This window comes from Anolis carolinensis, chromosome 4, assembly GCF_035594765.1.
Source record: "Anolis carolinensis isolate JA03-04 chromosome 4, rAnoCar3.1.pri, whole genome shotgun sequence".
Taxonomy (NCBI): domain Eukaryota; kingdom Metazoa; phylum Chordata; class Lepidosauria; order Squamata; family Dactyloidae; genus Anolis; species Anolis carolinensis.
This window is the reverse complement of record NC_085844.1, coordinates 146123770-146138727: the sequence shown is the minus strand read 5'-3', so window position 1 is coordinate 146138727 and position 14958 is coordinate 146123770. Positions and strand designations below refer to the sequence as shown.

Genomic DNA, 14958 nt, shown 5'->3' with positions numbered 1-14958 from the left:
CTTTATATCTTTATCTTTATCCATTTTCATCCTATATACTATATAACATTTGTATCTTATTTTTTATGGCTTGATCTCCAGATTGATTCATGATATAGTTCTTTACCCTTGTCCATCTTTCTTCCATTTCTCTTGTTCTATTTTCATTAGTTTTTACAACATTTAGTTTCACATTCATAATTTCAAATTCCATTTGCTCCACCATATATTGGTACCATTTACTTACTGTCCATTTTGATTTATCTTTCTACCCTAGTACTATTACTGCTTGTGCACATTCAATTATTGCTTCTTTTATTTCCCGTTTCCTCTCTTTTCCCTAATACCACTATTTCCTTTGTTATGACCCACTCATTTCCTAGTATTTGATTTGACTCATTTTGTATAGTCTGCCAAAAATATTGTACATACAGTAGAGTCTCACTTATCCAACACTCACTCATCCAACGTTCTGGATTATCCAACGCATTTTTGTAGTCAACGTTTTCAATATAATGTAATATTTTGGTGCTAATTTTGTAAATACAGTAATTACAACATAACATTACTGCGTATTGAACTACTTTTTCTGTCAAATTTGTTGTATAACATGATGTTTTAGTGCTTAAAATGTAATATCATAACCTATTTTGATGTTTAATAGGCTTTTTCTTAATCTCTCCTTATTATCCAACATATTCACTTATCCAACGTTCTGCCGGCCCGTTTATGTTGGATAAGTGAGACTCTACTGTATTCACATTCCCACATCATGTGCATAAACCGTCCTTTCTGATGACATCCATGCCAGCACTGACTACTCCCCTTTTTATAGTAGTTTTTCTAGTTGGCAGGATGTACCATACCATTTGTGCAATATTTTCCTCCTCATTTCTCATACTCTGGTATTCCTTTTCATCCCTATTGTCTCTACCACATTTCTCATCTCTTGTTCCGTGATTTGCAACTCCGTTTCCCACATACTTTTCAGATCCCATATTATACATCCATCAGCCTCTATCAGCATTGTATATATTTTGCTGGCCTGTGCCTTCTTTCCTTCCCCCTTTTCTCTTATTATCTTTTCAAAGGTGTTATCTTCTTTCTTAACCATATTAATATTTTCTTTTATTTTGCAATATGCACAGATTGCTCTTATCTGTAACCAATTTTCTTGTCCAAGCCATTGTTTAATTTTATTTTCTCTTACCGTTCCCTCTCTGTCATATAGTTGTTCTAGTCTCTCTATTCCTTTTTCCTTCAATATTTGAATATTTCTATTCATAGTTGATTCCTTATCCTTATTAATTATCCATACTGTTGACATTTTAGATTTTAAGCTACTTATTCTTCCTTGCCATTTCTTCCACACTTGCATTGTTCCTTTCATTGGTCCTATTAATTTATCTATATTTCTCTTATCCCATTTTCTAAAGATTATTTCCTCACAAGTAACTCCATTCATTTCCTTTTCAAATCTCACCCATTTTTTATTTGTCACTTGTAATTCTATCGCTCTTTCAATTTGGAGGGCATCACTATATAGCTCTAGGCATGGACAGCCCCATCCCCCTTTCATTTCTTTTGCAATTATCAATTTTTTCCTTACTCTTGGTCTTTTCCCCCCTTCATCCCAATAATTTAGTTTCCTATCCCATTCCTTTAATTTTTTGCCATGCATTATTTCAGTTTTGTAGTTTTTTGAAACACTTGTTTTGTGTGGACATTCGTTGTCGAAGGCTTTCATGGGCAGAATCACTGGGCTGCTGTGAGTCTTCCGGGCTGTATGGCGATGTTCCGGAAGCATTCTCTCCTGACGTTTCACCCACATCTATGGCAGGCATCCTCAGAGGTGAGATCTGTTAGAAACTAGGCAGGTGGGGTTTATATATCTGTGGAATATCTGGGGGGTGGGGATAAAGAACTCTTGTCTGTTTGAGGCAAGTGTGAATGTTGCAATTGGCCACCCTGATTAGCATTGAATGGCCTTTCAACTTCAAGGCCTGGCTGCTTCCAGCCTGGGGAATCCTTTGTTGGGAGGTGTTAGCTGGCTCTGATTACTTCCTGCCTGAAATTCTCCTCTTTTCAGAGTGTTGTTCTTTATTTACTGTCCTGCTTTTAGAGTTTTTTAATTACTAGTAGCCAGATTTGATTTTCATCGTTTCCTCCTTTCTGTTGAAGTTGTCTACATGTTTGTGGATTTCAGTGGCTTCTCTGACATGGTGGTTGTTAAAGTGGTCCAGCATTTCTGTATTCTCAAATAATATGCTGTGTCCAGGTTGCTTCATCAAGTGCTCTGCTATGGCTGTCTTCTCTGGTTGTTTTAGTCTGCAGTGCCTTTCATGTTCCTTGACTCGTGTTTGGGCGATGCTGCGTTTGGTGGTCCCTATGTAGACTTGTCCACAGTTGCATGGTATACAGTAGACTCCTGCAGAGGTGAGGAGATCCCTCTTGTCCTTTGCTGAACATAGCATTTGTTGGATTTTCTTAGTGGGTCTATAGATAGTTTGTAGGTTGTGTTTCTTCATCAGCTTTCCTGTGCGATCAGTGGTTCCCTTGATATATGAAAAGTAAATAAAGAACAACATTCAGAAAACTGGGAATTCCAGATAAGAAACAATCAGGGCCAGCTAACACTTACCAACAAAGGACTACCTCAGCCAGGAAGCAACCAGGCTTTGAAGCTGCAAGTCCATTAAATGCTAATCAAGGTGATTAATTACAACATTCACACTGGCCTCCAACAGACAAGAGTTCTTTCTTCCACCCTGGACCTTCCACAGATATATAAACTCCACTAGCTTAGTTTCCAACATACCTCACAACCTCTGAGGATGCCTGCCATAGATGTGGGCGAAATGTCAGGAGAGAATGCTTCTGGAACATGGCCACAAGGCCTGGAAAACTCACAGCAACCCAGTCATTATATAATTTTTGTATGCCATATTTAATATGAATAGCTTAAGCAAAATGTTGGTTGAAACATATAAGCCACATTCTAATCTTTCATTTTTAAAACGTACAGAAAGTTTAAACTTCTTTTCCTTCTCAGAATGCAGTCTACGAAGTCTGAACAGAGTGTTACATGATGAAATTCTCAACAAGCCAATGGAGACACTTAAGCTTGCTATTCCTTCTGGGATTTACACACTACAAAATAATTTGCTATATGTGGCCTTGTCAAATTTAGATGCAGCCACTTACCAGGTACTCGCATTTGATAGAGTGATGCTCCTTGTTAGAGCTGTGCAAACAAATGAAGAGTTGTTTTAACCATCTTGCCTTTTTTTCTTTTAGGTCACGTATCAGTTGAAAATTCTTACTACTGCACTGTTTTCTGTGTCTATGCTCAGTAAGAAATTAGGGCTATATCAGTGGCTTTCATTAGTGATTCTAATGGCAGGAGTTGCATTTGTACAGGTAAATATTTACTCTGAATTTTAACAACAAATTGTTACTCGTATTACTAAGGGATACATAATTAGTTCTTTCCAACCCACTCTTACTTTCCACTAAAATAGGATTTGTCTCCAAACTCCAAGGGTTTGATTGATGGAGACAAATACTTCTCTAGTAAGGAAAGGAATTTGATCAAATAGATTCCTGAAGTCGCCATCAGTCATCTGCTCACAGAATTTGTAGAATCCCATGCCATTTATTTTAGAAATTTAATTTTTAGTTTTAATTTCTGAGAACAGTATGGCACAAGTTGTGCTATTCCATGTCCTATAATTGATGCTATTCTCTATGCATATCAAGGAAAACCTGAAATTATTTAACTTTGGAAGCTATTAGCTTGCAATACCTTTTCAGTCAATCAAAATAAGGAGCAAGTATTCAATAAAAGAAGAAACCTGAAGAATATCCCCCTTTTCCTCAGACATTTAATGTCAATGCTTCTTAGATCTTGTTTGAAAGACTTCTCCCTTCCAACTGGGCTTCCTTCTTATTTTAAAGTAATAGATGATTTTAGTGATACATTGACGTTTGATAATTAAAATGAAGTACTTTTGGGGGGATTGTAACCTCTTTCCAGAAAAATATCCTTATACAATCCTTGCATGCTTTGGGTTTCTCTGTGTGTGTTATATGAAAGCTGAAATTCTGAAGATTAAACACAAGCAATCATCTCAAAAGGCTGAGTTAGAGACTAGATGGCTCTGTAAATACTAATGATTACATGGAATGTGCTCTACATAAGAAGTCTGTTCATGATCAATTTTATGCAACTCTCACTCAGTTTACTGTATTAGAGCTAAGCCCTTGGTTTTTAATCTTGGTAATGTGTATTTTACTTTGTTGAGATCACTTGGTGTGTTGAAACTTGTAGTGCTGTGTTTCATTTTGCTGATGTGTTGTGTTTTTATTGTATTATCACTGTATTTAATTGGAGAGCAACTAGATAATTTATTTTATGAGCTGCAGAATTATTAATTAATTATAAGTACTTAAACTGCTGCCCCATCCAATACAGATTTATTCAGAAGTAATAATAATAATACTTTATTTATAACCCACCTTATCTCCCCAAGGGTCTCCCCATACTGAGACTTCCAATTAAGTTCTTAGAGCACTGTTTCTTAAACTGTGGGTCCTAATTCCAAATGGGGACCTCTTAGCTTAATGTTGGAGTCATAAAAAATCTGGCACTAGTAAAAGGTTTCTGAAAGCCACCCATTTACACAAATGTGCAGCGTTTTTAGTGGACTCTAGAAAAAATGCTTCAGTTGTACTCCATAAAAATTAGCCTATTTTATATATCTATATAGCAGAGTCACATAAAATTTTCTCAGGCAAAAAGAGTAAAAGTTTAAGAAACCTCTCCTTAGACCATTGTCGCCTGCACGCTTATGACATAATATCCCATTGGTATAAGTTTGGTTTACTGTGGGTGAAATTCCATAAAGTATTGATAAATGACAATAAATTGTATAAATAATGGGATATGAATAAATATATACATTTTTTGGTAATGGAAAGTGCGATTCATGTAGCAGTTCAAGGCTAGTTGGGGGTATAGCATTACACACCCTTGAAAATTAATTGGATCATTGGCTTTAAATATCTGATATTCAGTTCTCAGAAGTCAAGGCTCAGGAACTTTGGGGACTGAAGCCCAAAATGCCTGAAATACTATATTAGATGCAAAGGTTGTGTCTTGTGGTTATTGTTTGCCTTCAATTCCAACTTACGGCGATCCTCAGGTGAACCTGTCACGAGGTTCACCTGAAGCAAGATTTGTTCAGAAAGGCTTTACCATCACCTTCCTTTGAGACTGAGGCCCCTTCCACACATTTCTGCTTTAAACTGAAATGTATGGCAGTGTGGACTCAGATAACCCAATTCAAAGCAGATATTGTGGGATTGTCTGCCTTGATATTCTGGGATACAGGGCTGTGTGGACGGAGTCTGAGAGAGTGTGAGTTGCCCAAAGTCACCCAATGGGTTTCCGTGGCCAAATGGAGATTTGAACCCTGGTCTCCAGTATCATAGTCCAATACTCAAACCACTACACCATGCTGGACTCTAAACGAGGAATGGATGGAAAATGTCTCTGGTATTTCATTGTATACTTTTCTGTAAGTAAAATACAAAGCACAGATTTGGTATTGTGTTTCTTTTATTCTGTGTGCATCATTTTAATGCTCTCTCTTGCTGTACTTGTGGCACCGTAAAGGTTAACAAATTAATGAAGACTCTGTTGTTTTGCTATAACGAATCAGGAGAGTTACTCCTTTAGAATTCATTTTCCTTTTTTTTTTGTCCTTTCAGTGGCCAACAGACTCACAAACAGCAGCAACAAAAGAGCTTTCAGCAGGGTCACAGTTTGTGGGCTTGATTGCAGTACTTATAGCCTGTTTTTCAAGTGGATTTGCTGGAGTGTATTTTGAGAAAATTTTGAAAGAAACAAAACAATCCGTATGGATTAGAAACATTCAGCTAGGTAAGCCTTTATTGCAAAGAACCTAGGACGAAGATTAAGGTGTAGCTCAGAGCGTAATTATATTGCCTCAATATGCTCGGTACAATCAAATTGTTACAGAAGCATATGCCAAACTCTCCATTAGCTGTGCTAACAGGAACTAGGGCTGTTACATCCTGTTCAAAATGCAATTGTTGTTCCCTTTATTGTCTGACACAGCTCAGTTTGTTTGATTTCTGATAGCAGTTAATGGGTGCGAATGAATATGGCTGGAATCCAAAGTACACTGCAACTATTACAATGAGACAAAGTGTTTTTTAAGCAATCCCTACATGTTACATGTTACATGCCAGAACAGTTTGAAAACTAATACAGCTTTATGTTATTTGCATTTTATGTGTGGGGTTTTGAACAATGAGTTTAAAGAATAATCTTAATATGTCGGTTCCAGTGCCCTTATTGCAACTGTCAATGTCACATTTCAAAAACTCTTTGTTTATGGATGCTTTAAATTACAGAAATTTCCTGTATGTATAGAAATGAAGGGTTAAAATGCAGGATTTAAATATTTTTAATGAGAGTTAAAAACAAGTGCATCATCTCCCAAAAACTTACATTGATTTGCTACTTTAAAGGCAGAATGAAATGGTATTGACTGAGCATTTTTTTCATAAATGTACTATGAGCCTGTATGAACAGTCTTCACCAGCTTATACGTTAGATGTGAGATAGCTTCAGACTTTTGTTTAATAACTTTAATAATAATAACTTTATTTTTGTATCCCACCTCCATCTCCCCGAAGGGACTCGGGGAAGCTCACATATGACACAAAGTGCCTAAAACAACACATAAAATAAACACACAGTACAATACAAAAAGTGAAACTCCCTATAGCCAGCTGCAGTTAGTAGTCTGGCTGCTGATCTTTGTACCAATTGCAGTTTCCAAACCGTCTTCAAAGGCAACCCCATTACAATAATCCAGTCATGATGTAACTGAGGCATGGACCACAGTGGCCAAATCCATCTTCTCGAGGTATGGTCGCAACTGTTGCACAAGCTTTAACTGTGCAAAGGCCCTCCCAGCCACCGCCGACGCCTGAGCTTCAAGCATCAGCGCTGAGTCCAGGAGGACCTCCAGACTGCGGACCTATGTCCTCAGGGGGAGTGTAACTCCACTGAGCACAAGAAGCCACCCCATACCCTGATCGGCCTCACAACTGTCCAGGAGGATCTCTGTCTTGTCTGGATTAAGCTTCAGCTTGTTAGCCTTCATCCAGTCCATCACAGCGGCCAGGCAGTGTTTCTTAAGAATTGTTTCTTAATTGTGGCAGAAATTCTCATGTTAGCAGCTGAAGCCATTTTTCAAACATTTGCCTTTCTGTTAAAAGTGCTCTGGGGATGTTCAAAACTCTAATATAGATCATGCAATGGATAAAATCCAGCAATGAATGGAGTAGAAATATGTTTTCACATTAGAACCTTCTTACATTCTCTATTACTTTGTACATCCTCAATGCCGCCTGAAAAAATCTGACCTGGAAGATCTCCAATATCTGGAGCAGATTTTGAGGGGAACTAGGGCCCCTTCCACACAGCTGAATAAAATCCCACATCTGCTTTGAACTGGAATATATGGCAGTGTGGACTCAGATAACCCAGTTCAAAGCATATATTATGGGATTTTCTGCCTTGATATTCTGGGTTATACAGCTGTGTGGAGGGGCCCTGGGAATCATCCAGTTTGGCTGAACAAGCCGTAGAAAAACACACATTGGATTTCACCCAATTGAACAACAATAATAGTAAAATATAATAGCAAGATGTCAATGAATATGTCACAATGATTTCTAGCTAAAGAGAATGCCACAACCTAGTTCCCCATAAACTGTGTGTAAAGGAAACTCCACAGACTATCTTCAAGGACAGACTCATGTAGAAGAACGTATGATATTACCAGTATTTGTCTCTGTTCCTGATGTGTCTGAATTTGGGAGCAGCAGGGGCGAAGGCTTCTTTTTGTTTCTAGTTTTACTGTGACTCAAACTCTGACTTGTCTTTCAGGATTTTTCGGTAGCATATTTGGATTGATGGGTGTATATATTTATGACGGAGAACCTGTATCAAAGAACGGGTTTTTTCAAGGTTACAATAAGCTAACCTGGATAGTAGTAGTGCTGCAGGTAATGACTCACAGTTACTGTTTTCTTCACCAGCCTCCTCTCCCAGAATCATCCGAGCTTGTTTTCCCACATTATGCAATGCATAACATTGCTAGTTATTAGTCAGGAACAAATCTGTTTAATGAGTTAAAGTACTAAGATAAAAATATGATCGGTTTTTAAAACTGTTGCCAATTAGGCAGGTCAGTATCATTTTATGATTGATGACTTCATTATAAGCATATATGAGGAAGATGTATACATCCAGGCATTCCCCCTTCTTTCCAGCTTTCGTTGGCAATTTTCATAGAATGCCCATGCAGTTAATTTAGTTGCCCGGTAACAAGCCTTTCAGTAATAGTAACTGGATTTCTTTTGCACATCCTTACCATTACAGATTAGTATTAATAAAAACTTTCTGTTGCCAAACATTGCAGCCTTTTAAATGTATATTTTAAAGTAATTAGTTCCAATTGCATGAATGTGCAGCTACTCAAGAGCAATTTCTGACACAATACGTGAAGCAGAAGGGATAGCAGCTCACATAGCATAGAGACTAACTGCACAATCTTATCCTCATTTGCTTAGAAATAGAACATATGAGTTCATTGGTTCTTATTACTGGAATGAGAGAGTATAAGAATTGCAGGCTGAGGGTGTGAGCAAGGCTGCCTCTGATATTAGCTCAAGCACGAACTCACCAGGCAAGGCTGAGTAAATGCATGCTTTCAGCCTCATGTTTCTTTCCTTTACTGTAAGCAAATATAGTTAATTAAAATACATCTAACTGATTTAAACAAAAAATTAAAAAATTGTAACAATTTGCTTTGTGATGTTTTGTTAGGCACTTGGAGGCCTCGTTATAGCTGCTGTTATCAAATATGCAGACAACATTTTAAAGGGATTTGCAACATCCTTGTCTATTATATTGTCAACGTTAATCTCATACTTTTGGCTGCAAGATTTTGTCCCTACAAGGTAAGAGGAGGTTGCACAAGTAATCTGAAAATTTAGATATTTTGTAAAAGTATAAAAGAATTTCAAATAGATTGTATTTAAATGCTTAATCAGGGATGACCGTGACACAATTTATTATTATTGTTATTATTATTGTTATTATTATTTATTTGTAGCTTGCCCTATTTCCCCAAGGGGAAGCCACCTAAGGCCCCTTCTACACTGCCTTATAATCCCGATTATCAAAGCAGATAATCCACATGATCTTCTTTGAACTGGATTATATAAGTCTACACTGCCATATAATCCAGTTCAAAACGGATATTATTGATTTTATATGGCAGTGTAGAAGGGACCTTCTTGATAGACATTTCTAGTTTTTCTGCTCCCCATTCTTCTGGTTTGATGTCGTTAATGTTAACTTGGATTAAACTGTAGTTCAGAAAAAAAAACTGGTAGAGAGTTATGTTGTGGCTCAGTTTGGCTCATAGAGCTCGTCTGCTGAACTCCTTTCCCAAGATCTCTCCAGCACTACTTTTAATTGTTTACCATTTTATATAATTTTACATTATATACATATGCTATTTTACTATGCTGTTGTATATAATGGAACTTGATTATCCACAGATTTTAGTGTCCCAGGAGGGATCTTGGAACCAAACCCAGTTGATACTGAGGGCCTCTGTGTATTAGAGATCTATTCAATGTCAATTGTAATTTAGATTAATACATGATAGAAAAGTTCTTTCAAGATCATACTTTCAAATATATATCATATCTGTATACAAAAAACACAGTAGTTCAGCCTTTCTCCAAAACTTGGAGGCTGCTAGCACAATTGTTAGAATGCAAGTCCTATTGAATCTTGAGATACTTGATTCCAAATAAACATGAATAGTAGTGTTCTATAAGTCATTTCCAAGATTCTTCCTTGAGGAATAAAATCCTCATAAAACAGTGTAGTGGTTTGTTTTCAAACCCATATTATAAATCAGTTTGTAGATAAGCACATAATTGAAGTTATATTTCAACCAGACGCTCATTTCAGATAGCTCAAGCATCAGTGCAGACCAGGTCAATAATTAAATGCCAAAAGCAAAACACCTACCAACTTTTCCTTTTGTTCGTTGCTAACCTTTGGCTGGTAAAGCAGTAGTGGATGAGGAATAATTTGTAGGAAGTTGCGAGGCAAATGACCAGACAAGGGAATTTGACCATGTCACACATCAGGTCATGGGAGGGGTTGTCCAACTAACTCTACAAGCAGGGAAGTTCTATGAATTCATTGTAAATTTAATATAGCTTTAGTATAGTATTCACATTATTGTTCCAGTTCCTTTGGAAATCTCTGGAGGTGTCCTAGTCTTTCATTACAAGCTTATGGAAAGAAATTGAGAATTATAATTCTAGGTTGCTGTGAGTTTTCCGGACTGTATGGCCATGTTCCAGAAGCATTCTCTCCTGATGTTTTGCCCACATCTATGGCAGGCATCCTCAGAGGTTGTGAGATCTGTTGTAAAGTAGGCAAGTGGGGTTTATATATCTGTGGAAGGTCCAGGGTGGGAGAAAGAACTCTGGATTCTCGAGCACTCTTAACAACCACCATGTCAGACTACACAGGGAAGCCATTGAAATCCACAAGCATGTGGACAATTTCAACAGAAAAGAGAAAACCATGAAAATGCACAAAATCTGTTTACCAGTATTAAAAGAAAACTCTAAAATCAGGACAGTCATTAAAGAACAACATTCAGAAAATAGAGGAATTCCAAACAGGAAACAATCAGGGCCAACTAATACCTCCCAAAAAAGGATTCCCCCAGGTAGGAAGCAGCCGGGACTTGAAACTGCAAAGCTATTCAGTGCTAATCAAGGTGATCAGTTGCAACATTCATACTTGCCTCAAAAAAAGACAACAGTTATTTCTCCCACCCTGGACATTCCATAGATATATAAACCCCACTTGCCTAGTTTCCAACAGACCTGACAACCTCTCAGGATGCCTGCCATAGATGTGGGTGTAACGTCCAGAGAGAATGTTTCTGGAACGTAGCCACACAGCTCGGAAAGCTCACAGCAACCCAGTGATTCCGGCCATGAAAGCCTTTGACAACATATTGAAATATAATTCTGTTTTTTAAAAGAACAGAGGAATGGAAATGCAAAGTCAATGGATATTCTGGTTGTAAAACAAGTATTTCTTGGTTGAGATACTATCTGGTTTATGAGGCCTCTTAGTAGTCCCACTTAAAGTAGATCACTGAATCATTTGCTCAACATTCATGTAAAACACCTTAATTCAGTGAATTGCAGTATTTGGAACTATCAAGAAGATTCAAGCCTGAATGTGAAACAGACACACTTTCTAAGTATTTTTCCCTCTTTTTCTTTTAGTGTTTTCTTCCTTGGAGCTGTTCTTGTAATAGCTGCGACATTCCTATATGGCTATGATCCAAAGCCTGCAGGGAACCCTATTAAAGCGTAGCAAGCTCTTCCATGATGGACCATTTTACTAAAACTGTGCATTAAGGACTTCAAAATACCTCTGTATGGAGGACCATTGAACACAGGAAAAGAAGAGTTTATGCTGTATTGGAAGAATGCTATCAAATAATGGTTTATAGAAGACCAGTGAGGGGAAGAAGAAAAACAGTGTGTACCTCTGGAAAAGAAGAGAGGCTGAAAGTAAAACTCAAAGGGAACACATTGCTTCTAGGACCTGCAATTAGAAATGCTTCCACCTTGAACTCTTGAGATTAAATCAGAATGATTTACTGGCTTTGACTGCTACAGAAATGTCCTATGCACTCTTCTTGCAAGAGCACGTGACAACATCCGTTGAATCATACCTGTTTTTGCAAATTGACTTAGTATGTTTTTAAAACATCTGCATAAATACCAAATCAAAAGAAAAGAAAGAAACAGAAGAGGAATCTTGTTCTACCGGGATGGTTTCTGATTAGGTATTCCGATTCAAAAACTTGCAAAATATTATTGAATAAATTTCATTTTCAGATTTTTAATATTTTATATAGAAAGCTGAATTAATAAACAGAAATCGATGTTGTAAAACATCTATATATGTTTCTTAACAGTGATGAACAATTTCTTTGATAGATTCCATGAGAGGGAAAATTTAATACTTTTATTATCATTTGTAGATTAAGTCAACAATGTTGTGTATATTGTCTGTTTATAGTGGTCAGCTCACACAAACCATGCTGACTGCACCTTTCTTATTTATTTAAATGGGGCCACACTGAAGACTCACTGAAACAAATGGAGGTGGCATAGCTACCCGTGAAATCATGTTTGTTCTCATACAGGTTGAGGATCCCTTGCCCTGAAATCTGAAATATTCCAAAATCCAAAATTGTCCATATGAGTGGTCAAGATAGTAGCACCTTTGCTTTCTTGTTTTTCAGTTTACATAAACTTTGTACAATTACTAAAAAATATTGTGCATAAATTACCTTCAGGCTATGTATATACGAAACATAAATGAATTGTACATTTAGACTTGGGTCTCATCTCTCAGATATCGCATTATGTATCTGCAAGGATTCCAAAATCTGACAAAAATCCAAAAGCACTTCAGAAGGGGATGCTCCGTCTGTATTGAGAAAATGGCCAAAGTGCAAGTTTTGGTGCCATTACTGGTTCTGAATATGGGTCTGTTTGTTCAAAGAACAATTACTTTTCTTGACAAGAAAAAAATGTAATTAACATACAATACATTTTGTTGTTTACAAAATTTATTTGAAAATATTTTTAAGATATTTTTGAAATTTGCCATGCAATTGTTTACAGGTACTGTATTATATGATTCCTTTTGGAGCTATGGTTATATATCATCTGTATATACTGTACAATATTACAGAGCTTTAAAAAAACATGAGATGGTGTAATTAAAGTAATTCAGTCCACTTCTTAAATTCCCTTTTTAGAATACATGCCAGTTGCATTAACCAAGAAATGAAAACTGTTATTGTGCAATAATGACAGGCTTCCTCCTGGTGGGAGCCGAGAGACAACTACGGGACCCCATACCCTCTGTGAGCATTCATATTGGGAAAAGGTTGAATGGGTTCCAGTGGCAAATAATTGAGACCAGTAAGGGCTTCACTGGACATATGATAATCCTTATAAACAAACATAGTTTCAGTTTCATACCCATACTATTTTGGTGGCTTCAGAGATGAAACATGATGCAGAAGTAATCTGTTGCAATAAATGTATATTGTTTCCGTGCATTTGAATGGAGAGTTGCAGTTTGCGAGCCAAGCCCTGTTAAGAATTGATGCTGGGATATTGTGGCCAGACCCATGGGAGGTTTGCCAACATGATGTGCTTTGTTGTCGAAGGCTTTCAATGCTTGAATCACTGGGTTGTGTGAGTTTTCCGGGCTGTATGGCCATGTTCCAGAAGCAGTCTCTCCTGACATTTCGCCCACATCTAACATGATGTGGTTTGCTATGTATATAAAGTTAGACACCCAGAACAGAGGAACCCATATCTTCTCTCTTGGAATGTGCTAGGTCCTCCAGGTGATTCTTCGCTACAGTTCCTCTGGGTCCTCCAGCACAACTCTGTAGTATGATGGGACCAGAAGTGAAGTAATACAGGGATGTAACCACGGTCTGTCCAACAATGTAGTCCTCATGGATACGGAGGGTCTTACTGTACGTCCTTGGCTTAGCTAGGTTGCATTGTGTGACTCCCCTTTTTAAAAATGTGGTCCAGTTAAATATTGTAAGCAACCTCTTATTAAATGTCTTGCAGAAACATATCTGATCCAGGGAATGCACACCTATTTAACATTTCATTTTATCTGGAACATAACAGCAAGAACAACAATAGTAATACTTTTTATTTCTTATCCATTTTTTCCGGCAGAGTACAACAGGATTAAAATACAATAGATAAATACAAAAATCAACATGGATTAAAAACACATAAACAAGATTACAACATACATTAAAATCAATCATATCCATAAAATCAACTGAAAATGCATAGATTAAACATGTACATCTAAAAGCACGGGTCTGTGTAAGAGACTAGGGGTCTAAGAGTATACATATTACTCTTTAGCTACGTTATAACCATGAATTAAACCAGTTGATGGTGTTCAATTGTTCTGAGATGTTATTGAGTTCTTCTAAAATAATTCATTCTGCAATTCTCTGTATGTCTCATCAGAAATAAATCAAAAGGACCTCTCCAGATAAGCATGAACAGGATTGCAGCCTCGTTAAAAGTATTTCTCAAGTCTTTTTTTTTTAGTTAAGCCTCCAAAGACGTATGCAGAGATGCCACAGCTCTTCTTTTCATGTATTTGAAAATGGAATGTTAGCAATCACTTACACGCAGTGTTTCCATCACTAATGGTTAACAGAGGATATAATTTATGTTCAAGACATTGTCATTGGTAAAGGGAAAAACGGTCAAAGAACTTGAAAATGTTTTCCAAAATGGTGAGGAGGACCTTATCCCTCATATTTAATAGAAAATATCACACCATTTTGAGTTTGTCTAATTGTTTATGGGGGTTTTTTTGTATTAATCGCTGTTGTGTTTCATGTTATGGCAAGATGTGTGTGTGTTTTCAATCAGATTGATGATCTTAACTGAAACTTCATCTATTGTTTTATGTGAGAACTAGTCAGGCAGTACAGGTAGTGATTACATAAACCACAGAGCACTGGTGTGTATTAAGGGATTTATTTTGGGTGCTTTCCTGGAAATTTGTTGTCTAGCTGCCGCAGTTTGAAGCTAGCATTGAACTGCATTAAATTGTTAAGTGTAAATGGAGCCATTGCCTAAACTCTGGTACACCTAACTGTAGTTATGGAACGGAATTGGCTGCAATTATTTACATGACTATCATGTTACCTGGTCTCAGGTGGCCTGGGGACATGAGACGAGGATGGTTTC

General features: G+C 37.1%; 1 protein-coding gene across 2 annotated transcripts in view; it reads left to right on the top strand.

Moving 5' to 3' along the window:
• slc35a3 (solute carrier family 35 member A3) overlaps positions 1-13272 on the top strand; it is a 39027-nt gene extending 25755 nt beyond the window's left edge. For both annotated transcript variants that reach the window (XM_003219994.4, XM_008109157.3), the window contains exons 3-8: positions 3032-3186; positions 3277-3399; positions 5752-5923; positions 7967-8085; positions 8909-9042; positions 11416-13272. In XM_003219994.4, the coding sequence (XP_003220042.1) occupies positions 3032-3186; positions 3277-3399; positions 5752-5923; positions 7967-8085; positions 8909-9042; positions 11416-11506 (794 nt within the window). In that variant the 3' untranslated portion in view covers positions 11507-13272. The remainder of the gene's footprint in view (positions 1-3031; positions 3187-3276; positions 3400-5751; positions 5924-7966; positions 8086-8908; positions 9043-11415) is intronic.
• The last annotated feature ends 1686 nt before the right edge of the window (positions 13273-14958 follow it).